Source organism: Toxotes jaculatrix, chromosome 19, assembly GCF_017976425.1.
Source record: "Toxotes jaculatrix isolate fToxJac2 chromosome 19, fToxJac2.pri, whole genome shotgun sequence".
Classification (NCBI taxonomy): domain Eukaryota; kingdom Metazoa; phylum Chordata; class Actinopteri; family Toxotidae; genus Toxotes; species Toxotes jaculatrix.
In genome coordinates, this window is record NC_054412.1 from 16,264,046 (window position 1) to 16,280,419 (window position 16,374).

Genomic DNA, 16,374 nt, shown 5'->3' on the forward strand with positions numbered 1-16,374 from the left:
TTAAGCTTTTCCTGACAGTTGACTGCATCAAAATTGTAATATAGGCTTCTGGCTATGCTCTATGAATATTGGGTGGGCTTCTTAGGGACATCTGCAGCACCCGTAGGCTAGTACTTAAAAACACTCTAGCAAACGCCCTTGTCCTTACTGCACTCGGAAATGACACCATTACAATGAGCTATGTCAGATATTAATGCCATTCAGCGCAGCTAATGGGCTAAACTCAACCATATCAGAGAAGACCATGCCCCTTAAGAAACAATGTACCCATGAGGACTCATCATGGGGGTAGGGTGATGCGGGAGTAAATCAAGAGGAGTCCCCTATCTCCAGCACTGCCTTGATGAGACTTCTGAGGTCTGATATCGGGGTTTTTAAATATTCACGCTCAGAGCTCTGGAATGGCCGTGAGGATCCACGGGGCACCACACACCATTAAGAGCTCAGCTATCCTCGATTCACCCATACTCAGAGGACAGAGCCCTGGCCAATGAGGAAAATTACTCTAAATGAGAATTTTGTCTCTGTCTCGCTGAGTCGGAAATATGCCAGATGTTTAGTGGCTGAGGCATGTTACCCTGTGCTGAATTTTTAAGTGTGTGCCAATGATATGCTAAATGTCAATTAGAGTATGGCACTCTGTGATGCATGCCTAGGTGTGAAGAAATCTCTCTGGTTGGCTTATGACCTTGACATCTCAAAAGATTTGACAAATTAAGAGTGTGTGGGGCATCTGATATATTATCTGGAGCTCAGCACTGCTTCTGGGGCCTTAAGGTGTGTTTAAAGGAATACCAGCACATCTAAAGTTCACTAATTAACAACTTATCTCTTGTTTGTTTAATCTCTACAAAAACTAAAGCGATAATGTGCCACACTGTTTCATGGCTGGGAACAGCTGCCAAGCAACCAGAGGAGACTCCAGGAAGTTACTGTTCAAAGATTTTGCTGCCTTGGGACAGACCCAGGTAAGCTGTTTCCAGTCATTTAGCTAAGCTAAGCTAACCAGCTGCTGGCTCTAGCTATGTACTTACCATACAGACATGACAGTGATATCATCTAACTCTTGTCAAAAAAGGCAAAAAAAAAAAGCATATTCCCCTAAATTTCAAACTGTTTCTTTAACTATAGATTTCCTTTAGGGAAAAAAAAGACAAACACTTACCTCTACCTCCTTCAGGTGTGACTGTATTTCATCTCGCTCCTGACGACAGAGCTTAAGCATGTCCTGCACTTCACGATCCTTCTTTATCCTGCTGTCTTCCATCATTGCCTTCATGTTGTCCAGTTCCTTCTGATGCACTTCTCTTTCAAGCTGCAGCTGCTGCCCCAGTGCAGCCCGCTCCTCCTGCGCCACTGTCAGCGTGGCCTGTAGTTCTGAGGCACCCTTCTGGGCCTCCTTCCTGAAGCTCTCCTCCTCAGCTAATCGCTGAGCCAGCTGGGCGTGGGCTGAGGTCATCTGCTTCAAGGAGGCCTGGAGCTCGGCCTGTGCGTCCTGGTCTCTTTGACAGCGACGGGCTTGGGTGTCGGCTTGTTTCTCCAGCCTCTGGTTCTCTTCCCTTAGTCTTGCTTGGATGGCAGCCTGACGCTGAGAATCTTCCTCCAGGGCAGCTAAGGCCTCCCTTACCTAGGGTAGGAGGGCTGTTAGGATCTTATCAAAGCTCTTTAATGACTTTTTAGCTGAGGCTGATGTTAAAAATAAATTTTTAACTTTAACAACACCTCAATCTGAACAAGACAAATTTATCTACAAATTTCAGCTATGTCTGTGGTTATACTGGGATCTGTACAAGAATGCTAATGTGTTCGGAACCAACAAACAAGCATTTCGGAAAGGAGGATTGATACAGATCTTCTACTTATCTAAAACCTTCAAAGGCACAATTTCAATGATTGCTGACTACTTTCAAATATGTGACATCATTAATTAACATCTAAACACAGTGGTAGTGTGATACTGTTTGACTGAACCTCAGTGCTAAACTGGTCTTGAATCAATGAACTGGATAGGCCAGTGGATTCAAATTTAAGGAGCAATAAAAATCACTAGAAGCACAATGTTCAGTGAAAACCTGACCCACAATCTGTGGTCATATAAGTGAAATAAATCTGTTGTTTCTTTGTGTCCCTTCTGATCTGAAAGGGAAATTCTATTTCTGGATATTCAACCCCGCACCTCCCGTATTTCCTGCTCCAGTGACAACTGGCGCTGGCAGGTCTCGGACAGGTCCACATCCTTGCGGTGGAGTTCTTCCTCGCGCTGGGCCAAACGGCCTAGGATTTCAGCGAGCTCCCTGCGGGCTGCCTCAGTCTGCTGGCTCAGCGCCTTCAGCTGGGCCTGAGAGCTCTCCTTTTCCCTGGCTGCCTGAAGGGAGAAAGAGAGAGCACGTGAGTCGGGGAGAGGGGGTGGGAGAGGGAGACGAGAGGGGAAATGAAGAATGACAGATGAAGAGGAGGAGGAGGAAGATGGCGTATAAAGAGGAGCTCTAACATTAATGATGAGAGCAAGAGACAGAGTGACAGAGAGACAGAGGGAGAGAAACATATGCAGTACCAGCTCTTGCACTGATAGGAAAATGCTAGCACTCAGCTCCCTGATAAGGGACAATGGTCAGGTCTGTTCAAAGCAGATTGCTTCTAATACTCTGGCTTTGACTGGAATTTGCAAAGACTTTGCTGTAGCTCAGACCCTAATCATTTAATTGAGCACTTGATTCTCTCCCCTAATTCATTAAGGGGGCAGAAATGATTTTGTAATGAATTTGCGTCACGTCGAGTATGCCAGGTGGGAGTCTGTCTGTCGGTCTGTGAGGCGCGAGGCTGCTGACTGTGAGTTTGGAGGTGACTCACTCAGTTCAAATGGGATGGAAATCACTGGGAGGTGACTTTCAAGCTAACAACAATAGTCAGCTGCTAATTATTCAACTAAGCACAACCGCTGTAACATACCATGCGAAGGTACTCAGACTACTTGACTTCATGTTTGGGTTATATTATTATGATTAATTTAAAATACATTAATCAAGAGTTTGATACACAGCCTATGCTATAAATACAAAAAAAGTGTGAATTAAAATGAATAGAAAAAGACATAAGTATCCAACCTATATACTTTGTTTAGGTTGAATAGAAACATTGATAAAAAACTTCATAATATTTCTCACAGCATGTGTTTTAAAGGCCATTCAGTAGATCTAATGAAAGCATTTTACTTTCATTATTTCCTTCAAAGTTGAGGCCAATTTCCTTCTCTTCATCATTAAAGGGCTTCATGTGATATAAACTATGGACTGAAAGTGATATTTATATGCCCCCTTTACAATCATTATACTTAAAAGTATAGAAAGTGCTGCTTTTGCTGATTTTCTAGTCCATTTCAATTATGAAAGGTAATGGAGGCCTTGGACCAGAAAAAGTCAAATATTATGACTTCTCTGTCTCCCCGTGATGTGAGGGTGTCAATTTATTTCTCTTAAATGGCAGAGTGAATGAAGAGAAATCTAAACTTGTATGATATGGAGGACATCTCCATGCTGTAAATGAGACAAAGGAGGGAAGACCACAGCTCACAAACTGTGAAAAAACATTTGAAATATGACATCTGAGTAACAAGGTGGACATTTTTATGGTGTGGTGTCTATAATTTCCACAGTATGTGCCTAGAGTCTGTGCATCACTCAGTCAGTGGCGGCAACTTTCCACCTTCTACTAATGTATTCTGACATCAGTGGCTTGAACAACTACAGGGAGAGTTTGGCTGAGATAACTTTTGTTTTCTCCTCACCGCCTGGAGTGGCACTACAAATCAGTCTGCTGCTGCAGGTGAGAAATGTATTTCAGTACAGACATTACTGATTATTTACATCCCTTTTTTAGAACACACTGTCAGAGTCAAAGCAGTTAAGCATGAGCCAGAGTCCTCTGCTAAGAAAATGCAACACAGACGGTCAGAGGCTCAGCTGTTGCTGATAGTGCAGCCAGATGACTCGCTACTAGTCCGTCCAGCATCAGCAGCAGCGGCACAGGCCGAAAGATTTCAGGCAGAGCTTCGTGCAGTTGACAAGTAGAGCTGACTCGTATTTGTGCTGCAGTTGCTCAATAGTGCCAAATTATAACTAGTCAGTAACTTTTGCTGGATTCTGTTGCAAGTGTGCAAAAACCGAGAGCTTTCATTTTGTTCAAAGATAAGCCAAAAGAGTGACTCACTGCCAACAGGAACAAGAAAGCCGACTTTCTACTAAGAGGTTCTGATTGGGATTTTGACTACAGTAGGCACAGACAGTGAAAGTTTAACTCTGAACTTAAACATTTTTTTAAATAGTATATTGTTAGTGTATGTAAAATACCCAGTGTGTTTGTATGTTTTTTCAGGAAGAACGGGAGAATGGCAATTTCTTTGTCAATATTACTAGTGCTAAAGTGGTCTTAGTGTTAATGGACTACATCTACCATAAATATAGATTGGACGTTCATATAATTAGATGCAAAATGTTGGTTTAAAGAGGCACTCACACACAGAGCAGCAGAGAAAAAGACATCATGACATTTAGTCTCTTGTTTGGGTCAAGCTCAAATAACACTGGATCCTACATCTGACAATGCAAATCAATGGTATCTTTCATTAGACCCCCCCGCTACCTGAATGCTTTCAAAACCCACATCTCTACTCTAAACTGTAATGCAGTCTTCCTGTTACAAAAAAACTTTGAGGTTCAAGCTGAGAGAACCCCGTTGACTTCATAAGAGTTGTTTTTAAAACTCTGGAAAGCTCTCTCCACAGGCACAGACGTTTTTACACCACTGTCTTCACAGGCTAAGTAGTACTCTTCATTACGAGTAAACTGAAATTCAAGTGTAAAATTGGCTGAGTGCCCCTTTAAAGCCAACAGGGTGAGATAATTTTGCTCATTTCCTATGTTTTACACTTCATTCCTTCTGTTAGTAACATCTTGAAATAAGAGAGAATAAGGCAAATCAGTCCACTAGACTCCTAGAGAGCTGTTGAAATAGATTTTTTTTTCAGTGTGGAAAGACTGCCAACATGATAAAGATCAGCATTTACTCAGTCACAACTGCTACTGTAGGCTGTGGTGTCAAAACTCGTGTAATGAATGCATCTGCCTCAACCGACCTGCGAGGCCTTGTCAGTATGGAACTGAGCCTGGGCCCTTGCCTCTTCCAGCTCCTTCTGCAGTCTCTTGCACTTTGCCCTCCACTGGCGCACAGCTTCCTGGGCCCTGGTCTTCAATTCGTCTCGGCTCCTTATGCTCTCCTGGAGTAATACCTCCGTCTCCCTCCTCTCTGTCTGCCCTTGGCTCTGAAAGGACAAATGAATTTATGAATAAAGTGTATATTCATTCTTTATAATCTGAATCTGTTTCTTAACCATGGGGTGGACCCTAAAATGTCTCATAGCCTTAACTCAGAATCTATTACCAGTGCACTGATGAATTGATGTATGACACAGTAACCAATCACAATACCTGTATCTCCTTCAACTGCTCCAGCATTCGTAGCTGCTGTTGCTCCCGCCGCGCCAGGTCTGATGACAATTCCTGGTATATAGAAAAGAAAAAGGTCAAGGATAGATGTGCGTGAGTACTACAAGTAATGGGAGGAACAAGACAGGAGAGCAAGAGAAAGGGGCATACAGAGGTCTTGAGGAACATGTTTCAGGCAATAGAAGCTAGGAACAAGTATAAAAATGCATGATTGATGGAAGGTTGATGTTTAAGAAAGGAGCCGAGAAAAAAAAAAACAGGTATGAGATTTTAAGAAAAGATAAGCAGTAAAGGGTGGGTAAGGCAAGAAAAGAAGAGGACGGCAGACAAAGACTGAAAGGTCAGAGAAGGTCGAGGCTGTATTTACATCCTTCTTACAATTGGATTATCTGCGATGCTGGTCTGAAAAGTAAAGTCTGAGAGGGCAGCTGCACAGGATTAACTTCACATCCACAAGAAAATCACAATCACTTTCAAGTTTTACATTTGACTGAAGTCTAAAATAAGGGCAAGTAAGGTTACCGTGGTGCCGTTCAGGTGTTTATACTGAATAAGACTGTCAGTTAGGAGTAATTAGTCATAGCCTGATTAGTCATAGACCTATTAGACTGTATATAAATTCAGTCACTGAGAAATTGAATCTTCCACCCCATTCTCCTCATTACACTTCATTTTTGCTTATTTACCGTTAAAATTAAACATTTCAGATGTCTATTTTGATCTAGACATAAAAACCGTAAGAGACGCCCCAGGTGATACATGCAAACACCCACTTCATCTTTTAACACCTACTCGGCAATAGGGGAAGCCTGGGAGTTTAAACACATTTTCGGTGAAAGAAACATCAGAGATAAGAGGAATGTGCCAGAGCTTAAAGTGCAGCAATTGCTACTAACATTTTATTGATATCCACCATAGCCTTGAATAGCCCTGCTTAGCAAAGGGATGTCTTCATTTTTTTATGTCTTGTTACAGTGATGGAAGTGACACATCGCACCAGTTTGAGAAGGATAAATGACTGCTGGCTGACTTCTGATCTGCTATTCCAACTGTCACTTCATCTGACGATTTTAAGAGGATCAAGTGGCATGGAGTTGGCGGAGGATGTGACCATGGATGAGAGGCACCCTACAAACTGAAATAACCCTGCTCAGGGTGGAGACGCCAACATGGGCAAAGTCAAAAGCGTGCCTGTGTTGTGTTTATTTGCACTGCAGCTGACAGATCCTCAGTGTTTCCCATTCATTCTTTAGAGTATACTGCAAATACCAGCCAAATGAATGTCTAAGGAAAGACTTGCAATGCCTTCTCTGAACCACTGGTGTTATAAGCTCTTGTTGTTTGATAAAAAAAATACCCAGTGTCACACAGCTTCTCTGTTACACACACCTCCACCTGTAAGCTGAGTTGGACCCTCTCCTTCTCCTTGCGGTCCAAAGCCCTCTTCAGTTCTTCAACCTCACTGAGGACCGAGGCCTTGCGCAGCTGGACTCGCAACTCTGCCACTTCTTTTTCGAGGTCTAAGCGATCTAACACACGTATGCATGCACACACACACACAGACACAAAATTAAATTGTTGTTATAACTGATTACAGCAGGTGGAGACAAGAAAAGGAGAACACATAGTGACAAGAACCTAGAGGAAACTGATCAGGATTAGGGAACAAAAGAAACTGACAGATCTTTCAAAAATCAGGCTTAGGCAAAATATTTTGGAAGTGAGATAAATATTTCACCAGATTTCAATTTAGAATTGTTTTCTAACCTTACCCTGAATTTTTTTTTAACCTTTTTACCTACTATTTTAGAGACTCATATGCATAGTTCACTGTCAATCACTTCACTTGGACACCTGGGGCAGACCGAGAGCTGACAGGTGTGAATAGAATATAAATGAAGTGATAACAGAAAAGAATGATGCAGGATTCTCCATGCACGATATCAATAAACAAAGATGCTCATATATAAGCAAAGCACTTGTGGTGATTCAATGAGGTTGTCATGAAGTAATGAACCATCCTTTATCCAATGTGAAATTCAGATTTATACAAATAATCTAAGTCAGCTGAAAATCCCCACTGCGTTTTGAGATACTACACAACTTGAGACACTCTTATGTCGTTTTCAAGCTTTCACTGCCGTTTAAGGCCCACTGATGCCCTAAAATCAATACTATTACAAAAAAACAGTGAGGCACAGAAAGGTAAGATTTTCAATGCTTTTCTCTAATCTACTCTCAATTTTCTCCCCTTTTATGGTCCTAACTTTGACATTGTTTTTCTCTTCTCTTTCTGTGCCATAGTCCAATCAATTTTCTGCTCTCTCACCAACACTGCGCGTGTCCTTTCACTGTCTTTACCCTTACTGGCCTTGTATCTGATCTCAGGCCGCTCCCTTCCCACTGCCCTCAATTCACCCACTCTCCCTCTCTTAAAGGTATTTTGATCCAGCTGTTGGCAATGCATGTGTTCTGTCTAAAGATTTTCCTCAAGGAGAAATTGATAAAAAATAACACGATAGATTGCAAGCTATTTCTATGCTTCCAGAGTTGGCATAACAATCTTTTAACCTGTCCATTTCACCCACAGCCCTCTCTGTCCTGTTTATACTGCTCTCCCTCATCTTCACACTCCAGATCTATATTCAGTACCTGGCCCTCGCAGTCCACCTCTTCCCTCCTCCCTGTCAGTGTGGTTGCCATGTGGCTGAGCAGTAGGCTGAGCAGTCTCCAGCCAGGCCCTCTGAAGCTCAGTCTTCTCCTTCTGTGTCCTCAGTAGCTCACCACGCATGTCCTCCACCTGGGGATCATCAGCCATGTGATCAGACACAGAGAAAGACATTTGACTGTCTGATAACTGGAAAAACAACACAGGAGTTTTCTTACAACTTATTGTTTTATCTCGTGGGGGTTTAACTGTGCATTTACAATCAGGTGCAGTACCCAGAAAAACAAACCTGTTGAACGAGTGTCTCTCTGTTGTCCTCTGACTTTTCTAATAGTCTTCTGGCTTTCTCCAGCTCCTGCTCCATCTGAGGAGAAAATAACAACAAGAATGTCAGGACAATACATAATAAACAAGTGTTAAATTAATGTGGAGTCAGCAGGAGGTGTGATGTCTTGGCAGATTCAGAATGAGCATCTCCTACAGTATATTATTAGCTATGCAGCATCTACACAGTCTGCATGTTTAATATGTATACCTTGAGTGAAGGCACAATTATGAAAAAATTTAATTATGAAATTTAATTCAATTTTCGGCTAAGTGCCTTGGTAAAGATTTGAATGTTGACCTATGCAGCCAATTTCAGTAAAACCACGCCAGAAAAATGAGGTAGGATCTTTTATAGGGCAAACTTCTATGACATTTAGTTCTTTATGAATCACAGAGGATTTCTACTTTAATAGACAAACATTCCTTTAAGATTAAATTGATTCACCTTGGACTTCTCCCTCTCTGCTTTCAGTAACCTGGCTGTCATGGTCTCCTCTCTCTCATGGGTTTGAGCTTGGTGTCTCCCTAAAGTCTAAAAAACACAAGCAAAATCACATACAGGACATTGAATGTATTACACTAATAGCACATACATATGAGTACTGTAAGAATGCAACATGAGAGGTACTATTGCATCACAGCATCCCCCATCTCGTCTTCTTGGAACAGGATACTGGCATCATGGTGGATTTGTACAAGAGCTTAGATCCCACTCAATCCCACTCATTCTGAGCAGGCTGTGGTGATGAATTACCGGCTGCTCGCAATAACAGCTACCCAAGTGACTCATCATCTATTTGATTCACATCACAGCGGGCCCATCGGTGGGGAATAAATGTGCCCTCTGCTCTCCCTCCTCTCCTGCTCTTTAGTAGTAAAAGAGATTATTTTCCTCTTCATTTCCTCATGCTTGTTTATTTACCCTTAATTTTTGGACAAATGCATTATTTCCCATCGCCCAGGGCCCTGCTGGTGTCCCATTAGGGCACTACAGAGGAGAGGGATGCAAATGAATTGGTAGCTACTATCATTACACGGTGTGTTGAAAAGTCTAGCCCAAGAAGGTTATCAGTCTGGACACAGCTACACAGTGCCCCTCTGTGGTCTAATTATAAACTGCAGAAGGCGTGAAGATTAAAAGAGACTGATGTCAAGACACTGATTAGCTTAAACAAAACAGTCCTCTACACCAGTGAGGAAATATATGGTTCAGTTATTTCAAAAATGAACTAACATTATGCAGATGTTGTGTAATATGAGTGATCTGTGTGGCTAAATGCAAAGTAGCAATGTAAGAGAGCAATAACACACGATAATATCTTCTTTACTGTGACTGTGGGCATCTTTTGAGTGCATCTAGATATGAGTCTGCATCACTAAAGTGCACCTAATGACAGAGCTCTCTCAGCTATTAATGCTTTTAGACAAATGTATGCCTTAAAAAACACACAGGACTGGCATGAAATACAGGAAAGTTGCAACTGCTAGCTTAGCGACCATTTGCAGTGCATCAATGTAATTGCAGAGGTGTGCTTTATAGTCTCATAAAGCAGAGCAAGAGGGCTAGGTGACACAGTGGGAACGGTGCTTTAACAAACAACAGGAGACGGCAGTACATTAGAGAGAAAACCCTTCAGTAAGACACGGTGACCCCAGCAAGTACAGAGAAATTAGGATTTCTTTTTTTTCTCCCCCTTTTCTTATTTTGAATGTTCGTTAACTGTATTCAAGTGCACTTTATGGACAACACTTGTCACCACTGTAATAAATGACTCTTTCAAATTGGGTGGAAGATTATTAATCACACCAATTACAGTTAGTGGTTTTGGTTGACATCTTTTCTGACTTCTTTTTCTAAAGGTGAAGAATAACTACTCAACAGAATGACTTTAAAATGTTTCAGCAGTTATTTCTTAACACCACCAAACTTACATTTTTATCTCTTTTTTTCAGGGGAAATTGAGGTTTAATAAATTGCGTAAATGTCAATGATCTGCATTTTTACTCAAGAATAAGCAATGGGCATTTATTCCCTCTGCTAGTTCTATGAGTACAGACAGTCCCACTGACTGACATTATTTCCAGTTACTGAATTTATTAAATTCCTCATGTTGACAAACAAGTCTTAAAACATGCTAGCAGCTCTATGAAGCTGTACTTCACAGCAGTGTTTGGTCATAAACCAAAGTCTTGGATAAAATAAAACTTTAACTTGTGGTGGCATGAGACAAAAAGTCAAAGAATCATAAACCAGCAGGTTTCGTCCTCTGGGGACCATGAATGTCTCATACCCATACTGCTATCAAGGCTAAAAAATGCATTTCCCTAAATGCCACTTAGTATTAGAGAGAATGACTACAATTATTTATGAATGCAATGATTCTCAGACCTTTGGAACCTCCCTCAAGAGACAAAATTCAATCCAGCTTTGAAGGTCTTAGACAAAAAGCACAATACTCAATGGTACCTCCATTCTGACTGAATTTTTTGAAGAAAAGCACAGTACACGCAGAGCTGTTGATAAAATCATACCAGTTAGAAATAGTTTATTTAGCCAATCTGCCTTTTCTTTGTGAGCATGACTTGGCTGGAATGCTCCAACAAATTTGAGAGACTTAAAAACCTTTCAATATTTGCTTGAAAGATGAAAATCTGGCTACTGGAAACATAACATGTGTCAGCATGATATCTGAAATATTTTTTTTCTCCTGCTCTGTCAGTAAGTGTCTTTTTTATGAGTATGTATCACATGCCCTTCAAACTTGCTTTCTGAGACTATAGTTTTGCACTCCTGCGTGACGTTTAGCCTAATCTGATGATGGAAAACTCTAACTGTTGTTCTGTGTGCCTGTTAATGTCAGTCCTTAATAAATACATGAGTAAAGTTAAATACAGTTATGTTCCATCTGTCCACATCCATCCACTGAAATTATGTTCGTTCAAATCGCTTCCAGATTATTTTTGGCTTTCTTTCTGAATGTGAGAGAACATGAGAACGTCAACAGGGTGGTGTAGGATGGAGTGATCACAGCAGATGAGTGGTAGTGGTGGTGGTGGTGGGGGGGGGTCACCTCCTGTAGCTCGTCAGACATAGCCACACGCTGCTCAGGCCTTCTTCCTCTCACCACGCTCCTCTCCTCGGCATGCATCTCTCTCTCCAGCTCCTGCAGACGCCGCTCCACGCGAGACGACACCTGCAGATAGTCATACGGGGGACGCCTCAGGTCACGCAAACATTACCGGTGCAGGGATGGCAGCAGAATATGATAAATGAGACAACAGGAAATTAAAATGGTGGGTGACAAAAATATCTTTTACAACTAACTGCAAGTATTACATTTGTGATGCAAGGATTCCCCGTCTAATCAGGAAGCATCAAATCCACCTGCATAAGACACTTAATACTTTATCTTGTCACATCCACAGACGCGACAAGATAAAAAGTATTAAACATGTTGGCTGTCATTTGGAGCAGCATATTTGTCATAGCAGCGATGGTGCAGTGAGCAGCCATGTGCCTGGAAATTATAGTGCAACATTTGCTAAAGGTGGAATTTTATGACGTTACAGTTTAAGAAGAGGAAGTCCATAGCTGTTTACTATTCAGAAAACAAAACCATTTGCATATTCCATGCTTTGTACGCAGCTTTCATCCATCAATAACTGTGATGTCATGGCCTTAAATTCAGAATGCATTCACTTTTCTTCTCGCATTCACAGAGCTAGAAAGCATTCTTGAAGTACGGGTAGTGAAACACACAGCCATAACTCACTGAGTCTTCTCTCTGGGGAGCTGTCATGTGCCCTGTGAGGCTCTCCATCGCCCGTCTGGTGTCAATATCAGACCTATAAAAAAAAAACAGAAAAATCCAGCTGACTGAAGATATTTACACAGCAGAGTTCTCAGCTGTTTTGAAAAATCATATTGCAGGACATCATTGATGAAAATGTGAATGCATAATGTGACGCCACTAAAAATAATTATGCTGCTTCAGATGTTGAAATATGGTGGTGGATCAATTTGGTCTGGTCAGCAGCTCTAGGAAGGACAGATTTTTTAATAACTTTAAAATGTCAAATTTTAATGCATGTTGAGGGAAAGTTCTGCTACCTTTTGACTTTGCACTTGCATCTCTTTAAGTTTCCCATGGCACTTTTATCATTTTCTCATCAAGGAGATTTCAAAGACCCGAAAAATGCATTTATTTTCAAAGCTCAAGCAAAAACTTTTTATGTACATTGGATATGAAAAGTATAAGATCAATCTCCTGCACTGGGTCGGACAGAGGCAAGACCTTAGTGCAGAAAATAATGCAGAAAAAGGCTGATTAAGAGTCTGCTTGCACTTTGTGGTTTCTACTAAATCTATATCAATATCCAAACACCAAAACTGGTGGTAAAGCCAAAAATTCTTCCAAATTCAAGAGAAACATCCCTTATTTGTGGGAATACAGACAAATATTATTTAGTGTTTAATTTTTCTGTGTTGAAGCTTTTCAAATCTGGCAGTAGCATACTGGCAAAAATATAGGTGTATTTTTTTCTGTGGCTGATGAGACTGTTTATGCTACTTTGCGATGAAACCACTATTTGGAGGTCCTATTCAGCCCTAAAATCCAACAAATACTCCTGAATTCACCTGTGTACAAGCCACTCTGCTGTGTGGAAACAAAAAACTTGGTTTACTGTTTTTAACATTCAGACTTTGTCCCTCCTCTCAGATACCTATTCCTCCTGAGGATTTCTCTGTCCAGGTCATCAGACAGTCTCTGCTGGTCACAACGCAGATCCCGCAAGGATTGGTGTAGAGAATGAAGCTATGTGAGACAGACACAAATACTGTTTACAAAACTTAAGGCACAGGAAAAACAAAGCAGAGCTAGCCATGATTGTATTTACAGAGATGCACATTTATAGCAACCGCTGCATTAAGCATAAATCAAAACTACAACTGGACCCCTGAATACATTACAGACATCTGTAAAGAAAAATACCAACATGAACAATATCTAATTTGAATGAGGTCTTATTAAATCACTTTTTACCTATCAAGATTATCAAAGCAAATTCTATATCTGTGTTGCTGAATCAGTCTACCCTCTTGTGGCAATTTTCTGAAACTACGTGAACTATCAGCACTGATTGGTAGTTGGTCTGTCTGCATAGCTTACATCCTCTCCTGTCAGGCTAGTATCCTTGAAGCGAACGCCAGCAGACTGAGACCTCCTCTTTCTCCCTTGTGTACCCGTGTAGTCCCTCAGTGGAGAGGTAGGATAGAAACGCTGGCCCTCTGAAATGACAGGTGTACAGATATTATAAGGTGTTTGTTTTTTTGAAAACAATATGATACAGCAGGAGTGTGAACTTCTGTAGGCTGGTCACTCTGAAAAATGTTTAACAAAACACAACTCCACAAACTCATTAATGGTACAACACAGTCCAGACTTTATGTCATTATGTACAGTATGTAGATTATTTTACTGGTTTTATTTTATTAGATTAAAGTTGACATTGACATTAACATGAATAATTAAGGTGGTCTTTGCTTTTCACCTTTGTATTTTGTCTCTGTGTTTTCTGCCAGTATGTGTCATCTCTTTGCAAATTATCCAAAACTCAATCAGAATACGTCTGTCAGCAAAAGCCTTTCTGTTTCTCCATACCTGACCCTGAGCAAGCCTCCAGGTCACTGGTATGCAGGGTAGAGGCAGAAGCTGAAGCACTCCGAATCCCATTGGATCTGCTCAGCCTCTGCGTCTGCAGCTGACTGATTGACTCCTCCAGGTTTTCCCTGAGCTGGTGCAGAAAAAAAAAAATCACACATGATTAACTAACCAAGGAAACAGAAAATAACACACTGCCTACATAAAATCACAACCCTGAAGATAAGAACTGGAAGGGAGAAATAGAGCAGGGGGAGTCAAAGACGTTAAAAAGTGACAGAAAATGAATACTGAATACTGAACAATGTGATAATTGACTGTGAGATAAAAGTGTTGCCACCAGAATATTCCACCACCAGAACAACTGCATATGGAGAGGGAGAGAGAGGGAGGAAGAACAGTAGAACAGGTGTGTCCTGTCTCACCAGTGACATGGCCTCAGCCTGATCATCTGTATGCTCCCTGTACTGGCCCAGCATCCGGTCTACTTTGGTCAGGTTTCTACTGGTGTCCTACCAGAGAAAAGAAGTTACTGTGTAACAATCAGTGAAATAAAATTATGAATCAATGCAAGTTATGAATAAACATATAGACATAAAGTGTACAGGGAAGCTGATTTACTGAAACTATAAATTTGGCACAGCCAGAGTATTTGACTTGGTGGTATGGTAAGACTACACAACACAGAGCTGAACATGCAGATGTATGTCTCATGAGGCACAGCGGAGAACCTGTAAAGTGTTCGCCAGGGTGCTGATCTTCTTGGAGATGTCTGCTGCTCGATCATCACCTCCACTCCCACTGGCTCTGCCCCTGTCCCGGTCAGGTCTGCGGTGGGCTTCACGCCCCCGAGGCCTGTGTCCCCGGGTCCTGTCGTATGAATCCGACTCGCTGGATGTGTCCATGGTTTGGGACAGGCCTGCGGGAGCGGCGACGAAAAACGGCCGACTAGGCAAATATGACGATTAGTGACCAGCACGAGCTTCCTCGGCGCAAAACGCTAACTGTTAACTTTAACGTTAATCAGATTAACGAACAAAGTGGGATGGTTTTGAAGTTTCTTTACAGTAGATAATTCTGTCATAGCAAACGGAAAAGGGAGCTTTGTCATCGTTACCTTAACAACCGGTGCAGTCAAAGAACTGTTTGACCAGCAAAACGCTACAATTCACACTGTCCCCCTCCCAATCAATCACAGTCCCGGGCATTGTTGTGAGTGATACTCCCCCTGGCTAGCAACAAGTGGCAACTACTATGAACGTTAGCTAGCTAACCTAACGTTAGCCAACTAATTTAGCTCTGGAATAATGCCGTAAAACTGCAAAACATTGCGTACGTCCAGTGGAAACGGAGGAAATACATGCAGTCGTTATAAACAGAGTACAAACGAGACGTTGGTTTTTCGATTTGCGAGTAACAGCTAACAGAAGAACAACCCTCAACTCCACCGTGCTATGGCAACTTGAACTAGCCGCGTCTGAGCAGGAAAACAACAGACCACGTCGGCTCCAAAGGATGCCGGGAATTGTAGGATTCTCACAATGTTGCGGTGTGGGAATTTATTATCCCTGAACTACATTGTCCGAAGTTATGCGTTTGCGCCACTACTGCCGCTCTTCAGTTAGAAAAAAAGAAAAGAAGAGAAAAGAAAAGAAAAGAAGAGAAAATAAGAGAAAAGAAAAGAAAAAAGGAAAGAAAATAAAATAAAGCTCCATTCTCTGAAAAATAAAAAGGAAAAAAGAAAAGACAAAGATAATGAAAAGTTAGTAAATTATTCTGGCGTTCCACTATTTCATAGAATAGTGCAAAGTTTATGTCAACCCACTGTATATATTTTACTAGCCAGAATAATGGAATAAGGTGAAATATATAGAAAAGAGAAAAGAAAACTACTCTGGGCAAAGTGAGTTACTGATTCACTTCATGTCTATAAAATATATTGAACAGGATAGTTTATGTAAACGAAGACATTTTGCCGACTAGAATAAATAACTAGAATAAAATATTTTACTTAAAAGAACAGCATACAACTAAAAACACTGCTAAATGGGGTGGGGAAAAAATACTATTCTCAAGTCTAACACAAGGGTGCCTCAGAAGTCCACCCTCCCCTCAAGTTGAAGACCACCTCCAAACACACCATCGAGCTGCAGCTGTCCGTCCTACAGCATCTCCACCTTCACAACCTCACAGAAACTCCTGGGCCCCTGTAAAG

The 16,374-nt window shown here is 41.4% G+C and overlaps 1 protein-coding gene across 3 annotated transcripts in view; it reads right to left on the reverse strand.

Annotated features, from left to right (window-relative positions):
* Window positions 1-15,855, reverse strand: part of LOC121200073 (centrosomal protein of 128 kDa) — a 40,473-nt gene extending 24,618 nt beyond the window's left edge. For 2 of the 3 annotated variants that reach the window (XR_005896486.1, XM_041065136.1), the window contains exons 1-15: window positions 14,891-15,855; window positions 14,585-14,671; window positions 14,160-14,292; window positions 13,668-13,786; window positions 13,222-13,313; window positions 12,270-12,342; window positions 11,568-11,690; window positions 8,942-9,028; window positions 8,459-8,533; window positions 8,154-8,301; window positions 6,891-7,030; window positions 5,484-5,555; window positions 5,132-5,317; window positions 2,177-2,365; window positions 1,166-1,627 (exon numbers count right to left, since the gene is read on the reverse strand). Coding sequence is in view for 2 of the 3 variants with exons in the window: in XM_041065136.1 (XP_040921070.1) it covers window positions 1,166-1,627; window positions 2,177-2,365; window positions 5,132-5,317; window positions 5,484-5,555; window positions 6,891-7,030; window positions 8,154-8,301; window positions 8,459-8,533; window positions 8,942-9,028; window positions 11,568-11,690; window positions 12,270-12,342; window positions 13,222-13,313; window positions 13,668-13,786; window positions 14,160-14,292; window positions 14,585-14,671; window positions 14,891-15,064 (2,160 nt within the window). In the remaining variant the exon portion in view is untranslated. The remainder of the gene's footprint in view (window positions 1-1,165; window positions 1,628-2,176; window positions 2,366-5,131; window positions 5,318-5,483; window positions 5,556-6,890; window positions 7,031-8,153; window positions 8,302-8,458; window positions 8,534-8,941; window positions 9,029-11,567; window positions 11,691-12,269; window positions 12,343-13,221; window positions 13,314-13,667; window positions 13,787-14,159; window positions 14,293-14,584; window positions 14,672-14,890) is intronic. The other variant, XM_041065138.1, reaches the window with a different exon arrangement.
* Between the last annotated feature and the right edge of the window lie 519 nt (window positions 15,856-16,374).